General features: G+C 39.0%; 1 protein-coding gene across 1 annotated transcript; it reads left to right on the top strand.

The window, feature by feature from the left end:
- The first annotated feature begins 554 nt into the window (after positions 1-554).
- LOC116866720 (disintegrin and metalloproteinase domain-containing protein 28-like) lies at positions 555-5,794 on the top strand. Its single transcript, XM_032855904.1, has 7 exons — positions 555-645; positions 1,532-1,640; positions 2,629-2,707; positions 3,487-3,552; positions 4,304-4,366; positions 5,213-5,275; positions 5,762-5,794. The coding sequence occupies exons 1-7, from the start codon at positions 555-557 to the stop codon at positions 5,780-5,782; spliced, it is 492 nt and encodes a 163-aa protein (XP_032711795.1). The 3' UTR covers positions 5,783-5,794.
- The last annotated feature ends 4,693 nt before the right edge of the window (positions 5,795-10,487 follow it).

Below are 10,487 nucleotides of genomic sequence, written 5' to 3'. Positions count from 1 at the left end.
ATCAGGGGAGGGTTTTCGAGCCCTAGTGCAGGTGGAGATGGGAGGGGAGGATGGAGGGGACGTGAGGGGAGGTGGGGCGCATCAGGAGCGAACTCAGGTTTTGGGGGTTGAGGGGATGAGACGGGGTCGGGGTGGAAGGGACCGAAACGGGGGTGGTTGGAGCAGGGGGGCTAGGGGGTGTAGGGAGAGAGGGACCTTGGGGTAGGGGATAGTGGTAAGGAGGAGGAGGAGGAGGAACCGGGGGCCCTCTTGTCGGTGGGTGGGTGAAGCTCTCCGGAGGTTCAGAGAGGGGAGAGAGGGAGGAGAGGTCCAGGTCTTTGGGAACAGTGGGTGGCAGGGTAGGGGGAGGGGTAGACGAGGGTGCCGGTTCAGAAATCCTGAACATAAGGGACCTTGGCCCATCTGCCTTGGTGTCTGCTGGGGTTATTTAGGTCCACGAGAATCCGATAATTAAACGTGCCTTCCAGAGTCCATTGGGACTGATTTAAGATTGGCCAACAGGCCTAAAACACCCCCGGGATGTTTTAGGGTCGAATTTGGATTGGGAGGTCCCCATGATTCGCTGCCGGGCAACCCGAGGGCTGGAAGAAGGCGTCCCCTCGTCCACCACTGGGTTGCGGAAAAACTGTGTCGACTGCCGTAGAGGTTAGGATGTCTCCCAGCCTCTCAGAGTCACGGAGGTCACCTGGTGACCGGCGGGGTCCGCCCTAAAGCGGCCGCGATTAGGGCAGGGCTTTCCGGAAGGAGGCGCGGAATCGGGGAAAACTCACCACGGCTTCAGAATTGGCGTTCGGAAAGGTGTGTCTGGGTCTGGCTAGGGAAGGGAGAGAGCCTCCCCACTGGAGTGGGGGCTCAATCTCCTTCCCGGGTTTCGGCACCAAATGTAAAGTTTTTTTCCGGCGAGGTAAACACAACACCAGGCAAAGTGGGTGCAAGGCAAGATTTATTAAAGGCATCTCCGGCGCAGTTTCAGGGCTCAGGTCTTGTGGTGGGAACTTTCACCATCTTAAGTAGCCCTTTCTGCCAGCCGAACATCTACTAGGGTAAATTGTAATTCAGTTGGTCACCTTGCATCACTGTGGAGTTTCCTGTGTGTGTTACAATCTCATTGGCCACCTGTGCATGGCCAGGCCTGACCGCATGGCCTTTGCCCTTAAAAGCTAGACTGTGAAACAGAGAAGGGTCGCCCTTCGCTTTGTATCAGTCTCGCTCCTTTAATCACGAACACATTATTGGGGCATAACAACAAACATCCCCCCTTCTAAGGATTCTCAGTAGCATGCTGCTTTACCTACTTCATATCCAATATTTTATATGGATTTCCCCCTTGCTTCCCCTATCTACATAACACTACAACATTCATGATCAAAATGCAGTTTCATTTTACCAACTATGACAGATTTTCCAAGGAATCTGTTCTGTGGAGGAAAGGGTAAATGGAGTTTGTGATAAATGAAGAAATAAGGACCAGAGTGATGCATATTTGTGAATTTCTCATACCCTTATCAGGTTTGGGTTCTCTTTGTTGCAGATTTCTCCATTGTGGTTGGAGTGCTGTTTCCTATGGCTGTCATATCGGTGGTGGTTGCTATAGTAATCTGGCACCAAAGTACCAGAAGAAAGCAGAAGGAAGTCCAGAGGTAGCCTTCTATCTTGCTTTGGGAACTTTTTGACCTCTAATTTATTTAAATTCAAGGATAGGGCCCACATTCTCAAATTTAAGTGTTTTACTTCAAATACTCAAAAATAAGTACAGATATATTTTTCTTGGACCAGAGGCTGGGTATCAGTTTTACTGAGAAATCCTTCACAGCAATACATGTATTGTTTTTATGTTAATCTCAGTATTTATAAATAATAAATAAATAATAAATAATAAAAATTATAAACTCTCAATAAAGGTTTTATACCCATTATAAGAATACACTATGTAGCATTTATTGGTCACTATCCTTATGACAAGGGCTATGCTGAGTTTTTTTACATTCATTATCTCTAATCTTCACAAGAATGCTGTGAGGTAGTAACTATTATTTCCATTTTATACATTTATTATTAATAAATGTATATTTATTAATTGTATATTAATCCTTAGAACAGTCTTATAAAATCAAGCACTTCACACTTTTTCCTAAGTGAAAACAAAGGCTCAGAGAGGTTAACAAATATGTTCCAAGTCTTATACCTAAGCTGATGGAATCTTGATTTGCACCTACATTTGTTAGTCTTTCAAACATGGTCTTGACAATACAGTATCTTTCTAACCGTTTATAAAGACTGCCTTATTCATATATAATGAGTTTCCTAAATATTGAATGAATAAAATAAATCATTAATTTAATGACATAATAGTTTAGATAAACACTGATTCAACACCATCATTATTAGGAATAATAATTAATAATAATAATAATAATGCTCTGAAGAGAATCTAGAAGAAAATTAGTGGTGGTGATTATGAATTCCAGGACAAGGAGGCCTTAAGAATGTCCTAGAGAGCAGAAGAAAGCCCAGTCAATGTCCAAAGATGACTCAATGGGCAAAGAAAATTGGCAAACTTCTTTTGAGTGTCCTCACCATGGTGAAGAAACTGTTAAGTCCATTTAAATGGTATGCTTTCACACACAGGCCACTGTCTACTACTCACAACAGGCCTCGCAGACAGAAGAGGAACCCACAGACAGTGAAGGATGTTCAGCCCCAAGAGGTGAACCATAGTTTGTCTTGTGCTTGCCTCGTGCACCAGTTTGTGATCTTGTCCTGACCACCTACCTATCTGTCATTCCTACTCAGCATTGTTTTACAAATCCAGTCCTCTAGTTAGTATGTAGCAAGAATTTGGGGCTCTCTAACTACCCATTTGGAAAATTCTCCTTTGCCTTTTTTTTTAGGTGAAAAAGAGTCTTCCTAAAATTCAGAGGCTGCTTTGTTGAGGTTCACAAATGCAGAGAAAATAAAGAGAACAGGAGAGCAGACTCCAGATGTCTTTCTCTCTTTCTCTTTCTCTCTCTCTCTCCCTCCCCAGCCCCTCCACCATCTCTTTCCCCCTCTCTGTCCCCCTCCCTCCCTCCTGTCTCTTCTCTGTTCTCTCTCTCTTTCTTTCTGACTCTAAGTGGATTTCTTTTTCCTTTTGCAAATGTCCCAATAAAGATAATAATGTGTTTATTTGTATGACAAAACATTTGATATGTATAACCCTCAAAGCCCTGGCTATGTCCTGGAAGTTTAGAAATTTTAGCAGAGGTTGGTTATTGGTAATGTCATTGGCAATGGCAATGGTTTTTTTGATGGAAATGTACCTGTCTCTGACAGCTCTGGATATAGCAGAATGCAAGAGCTGGACCACTATGATTTCCCATCCCATCTCTTGGTATGATCTCAGTTCTGATCTCCCATGTCTTGAAAGGACTGGTTATTTGGAAGTTAAACTTAGGGAACTTATCATTTCGTTTAAAAATTTTGTCTGTCTGTCTGTTTGTTTATTAGATGAGTCAGATGAAGCTCCACGCACCTGATCTGCCAGTAGAGGGCAATGAGCCTCCAGCTTCTTTTGTGAGTTAACACTTTCTCTTAAGTATTCCTTCCAATTAGAAGGTCAGAGTTAAAAAAAAAAAAAAAAAAAAAAAAACTATCACTTCCAAACTAATCTCAAGGAAATACTATTAAGAGAAATGACCCATGATGCCCAGTTATTTCCTTAGAAGAATGTTAAAATTTTTGTGAGTATTAATATAAAATATAGATTTTCCCACAAAACTTTTTGAAATGCAAAATGTGAGAAGGTTATAGTCCTATGTTTAACCCCTTAATCTGAATTACTGGGTCCACAATGCTGGTAACTTTTTTTTTTTTTTTTGCTATTTTATTTTTTTTATAATTTTTTAATTTTTTTATAAACATATAATGTATTATTACCCCCAGGGGTACAGGTCTGTGAATCGCCAGGTTTACACATTTCACAGCTCTTGCCATAGCACATACCCTCCCCAGTGTGCTGGTAACTTGTTATAAGAAGAGAACCAATCTGCTCCCTAGAGTGGCATCTTCATTATCCATCTGTTGGCACTGGCTTATTTCTGAATGGCCTTACTTCTTGAATTTCTGGGGGGGGAAAAAAAAAAAATATATATATATATATATATGTATATACCTAAATGAAAACACTTGAACTTACCGATTTAAACTATTTTCATGGGTAGGAGCATGAGTTCTCCCTTTCTGAAAATGATTTAAGCCTTTCCATTAAGCACATCTATTTTCAAGGCCCCATCTTTGAATTAACTTTATTTTACCTTTTCATTAGCTAATTACAAAGCCAGATTTTCCACCACCACCGATTCCTACATCTGTGTCAACTTCTTTCTTTGTAAGTACCAGGAAGTCACTGATGATTTTTTTAATGTCTTTTGGGCCCCATGTGGGTAGTGTCTCTAAATCTACAGATTCTTTCTCAGGAGACACACTCTCTAGGTCAACCTGAGCTACTGTAGCACACAAGTATATCTGAGAAAGCAAGGCCTACTTTCTATCTATAAATTAGTATGAATATTAGTTTTTTATTATTAAAAATAGTTCTACCGTTATCTCATCATCAAAAAATGATAAATAGTTTTGCTCTAGGAAGTAAACAGTCTCCTTTCTAGATACTTATTTTGGAGAATATAATAATAAAATTTTATATTCTCCAAAGTAAGTATCTAGAAAGGAGACTTTATTATATAAGGCTTATATTAGCCACAGTTTTGTATAGAAGTTGGGGTACAAAAACAGACCATATGTAGGCAAACCTGGAATAAAAGTTAGGCACTTAAAAAGTAAAAGGTAAAATTCATTCACTCAAGTAATTACTGAACATGTTCCTACTTGGTACTCTGTTGTCGATAAATGAGAAAGAACTAAAATTAAAGTCATTTTTTCAAGAATGTTTACATTTTTAGGGTGAAAACAAGTCATATGTGTATAGAGCGCTTAATCTTTCACATATTTTTTTGTGCCAAAGCAAGTGATAACTAATGAAAAGAATGTGGTAAAGGGGAAAATGAATGGACTCATAGTAGTTAAAGTAAGAGAAAGATCCACTGGCTAAGTGGTTGAAATCGGAACTAGAGTGATGGGGAGGTAAGAGATGACTTAAATAAGGAAATAAATATGCCTAGGATTGGGAAAGAATAACATTTCTAATGACTTACTATTATTTTTGTCTCTCATATAGCATAATGCCACGAAGGTACTTCCCTCTACTGTTTTTAAAGACAAAATAATGTCAACACCTAAGGTAAGAGATCCACAGGAAAATGTAATCTTGTCACACTCCTACTGTCAAGGAGAGAAGTTCTAATTGTGTCTTCCTAGAAAATGTTCACTAAGAAGAGTATCTATATGATCATAGGATGAGAGCTAAGACATGTCTACCTTCCTAGTGTGGTCAAAACCAAGAGGAAGAAGACGGAAAGGTTTTAGCTAGATAGAGGACATGTCCCATCGGATGATCGCCCAGTGTCTCACCACTCTTCTCTTGATCCCTCACCTTCTCCATATTACGTCCATTAGTCAGATGGATATTTGGATCCTAATGTAATTTTTCTCCCGTTCTTTCTCTGCCTTCCCATGTTTGCACTCCTTCACTGTGGTGTATCCAATAATCTGTAAAATAGGAAGTGCGACTACAAAGAATTCATTTTAATTTCCTAATAGTTCCAAGTTATAGAATATCTAACTTTTTAGAATTACGTAGATGGCTTAAGAACTTTGTCTCTTTCAGGGTTCCAATCCAAATGTCTGAAACAGCAGCTAAGCAAGGATGGGTGGGGTAATGATCAACTTGGAAGACTGGATAATCTGGGTGGAAGAGAAAGATACTTTCTCCTTATTATTAGCTCTTGATTACTTAAGGATGTTAACATTTCTTGATACATGTTGTGCTTTGAGGCGACTCAACAAAAATTTTCAAGAGAGAGAATCTGCATGAATTCACCATTTCTATCTTCCATACTCATGGGAGAGGAGAGGACTCTAAACAAACAGCTGTACATCTAAAATCTCTAATTAGGTGCCTTTCTTAACCACTCCCCCTTTTCTTATTGTGATGTTGACTAATATTTCCTCAGGTATTTTGAACATCTTGATTTGAGGGTAAGAAATAATTTACCCTCTAATTAAAGCAAACAAATGAAAAAGTCCCCAGGAAATCACAGGAAACTGGGAGGGATGGAAGAAAATTTTACGTTCATCATTAGATGACAAGCAGCATCTTGACTGTTTTAACCATAAACCTGTCAAATTAGAACTGTAAGAACAAAATTATATAAATAACCTCTGATTTAGGAGTGCCTGGGTGGCTCAGTGGGTTAAAGCCTCTGCCTTCAGCTCAGGTCATGATCCCAGGGTCCTGGGATCGAGCCCTGCATCGGACTCTCTACTCGGCAGGGAGCCTGCTTTGCTTCCTCTCTCTCTGCCTGCCTCTCTGCCTACTTGTAACCTCTGTCTATCAAATAAATAAATAAAATATTTTAAATAAAAAAAAAACCTCTGATTTAAATAACATCTTTTTCCTACATTATCTTTTGCAATCTTTATTAGCTGAGTCATTTGAAGTTTGCTACAAGTGAATAAAACTTTATTAATTAAAATTTTTACACAGAAATTTGTATAATTCAGTTACTGGCAAGCTTAAAGCAAACTTCACTTTCTAAGTAGAGAAAGTTCTAATTGCATAAACGGATAGCATAAACCAGATGTTGACAACTGGTAGCTTGCAGGACATATCTGGACTACAGATTGATTTTATTTGGCCGGGGTGATTTTGGTCATAAAGTATTTTTAAATGTTTTGAATTTAAATGTTTGTTGATTGCCAATATTTAAAAATTGGGAGATCTTGCATAAACATCCAGATTTCCAGCTTTGTAAAAGTAATCAAATGATCTGGCAGCCCTGGACTCACATCGCCCATAACAACCATTAGCTTAGTTGACTGATGTTGGAATAAACATTGTTGGTTGCCTTCCAAATAACCTTCTTCCTCCTTGTTTTCAGAACCCCAGTTTTATTCAGTTGTAGATATTTTAGAAAAGGCGATCCTGATTCCATATCCAGGATAAATCTCTATCATTTTAAGTCAATCGTAATAATCTTATTTTCCTTACTACCCCCAACCCCACCTTTCTTCTTTCTTTCTTCCTTCCTTCTTTCCCTTCTTTCCTTTTCTTTTTCTTTTCTTTCTTCTTTTTTTTTTTTGCCAATGAGACAAGAGAAGAGATATGTTGAGAAATTTTCACAAAAGATATCCTGCCCCTTCTTCTGGATGTTGGGATCTGAATAGCCTCTCTGGTAGTGTTGCAACCATGTTGTGATTATGAGGTCAAGGCTGATATACTGAATAAAATAGATCAAAGAGATAAAAAGAATAAAACCTGATCTCTTAATGATGTCATTGAATTGATAGATTAATAACTGTGGGAGTTACCCTAAACTTTGCTGGGATTTCCTATTATTTGGTCAATAAAATTTCCTTATTGTTCAAGCCATTTCGAGTTGGATTTCCTTATTTGCTACAGAAATCATCTCAACTAATAAAGTTGCTGCTTCCGTGATTAGGGCACGTGATTTCCTTGTGTGCAGTTATAGGGCCACTTCATCAGCACCATGATTTCCGTTTGTTTTTTATACTTGGCCTGCTTTACCCATTTACACCATGGACCTGGCCCACACCCCTTCCTTTCCTTGGGGAAACTCTTTTTTTTTTTTTTTCAGATTTTATTTATTTAGTTGACAAACAGAGATCACAAGTAGGCAGAGAGGCAGGCAGAGAGAGGAAGGGAAACAGACTCCCTGCTGAATAGAGAGCCTGATCCAGGACTCGATCCCAGGATCCTGGGATCATGACCTGAGCCGAAGGCAGAGGGTTTAACCCACTGAGCCACCTAGGCAACCCTCCTTGGGGAAACTTTATCCACAAGGAGTTCTTTTCCCCTTGCAGTGTGAATTTCTGTATAAACTCAATCCCTAGCACACCCAGGGTCCATCAGCCAAATCTCTCCTGTTATAGCAGTCTTTCTTTCCATGTGGGAGTTTACTCAAGAACACATTAAAAACTCTAGCTTTATCTATGAGGTTAGGTTTTGGACGACCTTGCACTAACCCAGAAATAAATCCCTATTTCCCATGAGGCCACAATTTTTCTTATCACAAACCTATAGATCTTTCCTATGTTGTCTTCTTCCTTTGTTTCATGGTTTTTGTTTTAATTCCTGTCCCTGTCAAATTTTTAATATTGGTACAATGGAAATCTTTAACCTATGAATCTTCAACTAGCCACATGACCCGAGCTAGAAATATAACATAGGCTATTAAGAAGAATGTTTCTGTAAATTTTGAAATGATGGCACTAGGTGTCTGATGTGGAGGCTGCACAGCTCCTTATAAGGACAGACAACTGGAGGACAATGATGGGGAAATGATTCTCTTATCCTAAGACTTTGAACCCAAACCCTACAGAGTTTTCTACTGAGTTGAACTGTAGAACAATTTAGACAATTTAAAGCAAAGACTTTGATTTCACAGTCCTGTTTCCAAATTAGATCTGCAACTTACCCACTTTGTAGGAATTCCACAATATGATACTTAACTACCTCAGATATGCCACCAAGCCTGCTCTTAAAATTAGTTATTTTTACTTTCTCTGCTTTAGAATAATAGATTAACTTATGGTCTTATTCAGGTACTCTATGAGTGGTATGCCATACAGTTTCTGTACATACTCCTTAACACCTCACCAAGTTACTGCTTTTTATGACATTTGAAAAGGCTTTTAACTTTGCATGAAATGACAAAGTTGTGTGAAGTCTGACTGGAAAAGAAAGCAAGTTTTAGCTGTAATCAGAAATTGTGGAAAGAGTGGGGCTATATGATTTACGTGAGTAATAATGACACCGATATGGTAAGGAATCTAGGGTGGCCTCTGGGTGACGGCCGCAGAGACCTGAGCCTCTCAGCCCGACAATACTCAAGGGACTATTTCTGCCAACAACCACTGAAAGACCTGGGAAGCAGCTTCCAACCCACTTGGGCTTTGATTGCTACTTCATGAGAGAAACTGAAGCAGAAGACTCAGCTAAGATTTGCCCAGATTCTACAAAAACAGAGAAACTATGAGAAACTAAATATATGTTTTTTTAAGCTGCTATGGTTTGGGGAAATTTGTTATGCAGCAATAGATAATGGCTACAAAGGAGTAGAGTTCAAATGTTTTGAATATTCCAGATAGGTTTAGGTAGAATTAACTACTATCTTTAACAGGAATTCCATCATTTCAAAACCTTTTTCCTTTTTCTCTCTTTATATTCTTTCTGTATCCTTTCTTTTTTAAAAAGTATCAGTTATCTGCTTGAGATTTCTGATATCCAGTCTTCTCATATATCGTGTTTTCTCTCACATCCATTTGCCTGTTTCCTTGGTCTTTTTGAAGAATTCCTGAAGTGTATCTTTTAGACTTATTTTATCTTTTATACTTCAAATGCTCCTTTTTGCTAATTTTAAGGAATTTTATAACTATTTCTCATATTTGCTTAATAAGAATCTCTTCTTTCTTATCTCACTTCTGTTTTATAAAGGCCAGCTAATGAGCTATTTTTGCCTTTGTTTCCAGAATTTTACTTTTAAAATTCAATTAGCAAAGCAACTTCTGTCTAAACTTCACCAGTGCTTCTCAAAGTAACTATTTTTCAAAAGTGCATCCTTCCTCAGCCGCTTGAACGTTATGCTTCCCATTTTTCACAGAAACAATTATTTTCATAGGTGATGCGTTGCTATCTTCTAGTTAACTCACCCTTGTGTTTTAAAAGTTGTATCCTGGGGCACCTGGGTGGCTCAGTGGGTTGAGCCTCTGCCTTCAGTTCAGGTCATGATCTCAGGGTCCTGGGATCAAGTCCCACATCGGACTTTCTGCTCAATGGGGAACCTGCTTACCACCCCCCACCTGTCTCTGCCTACTTGTGATCTCTCTCTATCAAATAAATAAATAAAATCTTTAAAAAAAGCTGTATCCTGACCTGTGATATTCTTACATTTTATATCTTTGATGAAAGAATCTATCTCTTCAGCTAAAGAGCTTCAGTACAACTAAAATTCTGAGTGTAATTTGCAAATAGCTTGTGCCATGGGTAAACCTTTAAGCATCTGACCCTTGATATGCATATTCTTCTCTGCCCAAGATTCTCTTTTCTTTTAAGCTAAAACTGTCTACCAAGGCCACATCAGGAGTGGAACACCTTGTTGGTGATACTGAGATCTACCTCATCAGGCCTTCCTGATTCATTATGCGAAGGTCTCCACCAACAAAACCTGCAACCGCCTTGGCATATCTGCTTTTGAATTTGCCTTGTCTTTTCTGTTGCTTCCAGAAAAAGATCTTCCCTTGCCAATGACAACTTTAGACACTGCTTAGCAACTAGCCCCAGGCCGTCTGCTTTGTGGCTCATCAGTAGTACA

This window comes from Lontra canadensis, unplaced genomic scaffold (assembly GCF_010015895.1).
Source record: "Lontra canadensis isolate GAN:19392208 unplaced genomic scaffold, GSC_riverotter_1.0 scaffold10, whole genome shotgun sequence".
Classification (NCBI taxonomy): Eukaryota; Metazoa; Chordata; class Mammalia; order Carnivora; family Mustelidae; genus Lontra; species Lontra canadensis.
The sequence above is the reverse complement of the archived record's forward strand: the minus strand, read 5'-3'. Positions and strand labels throughout refer to the sequence as shown.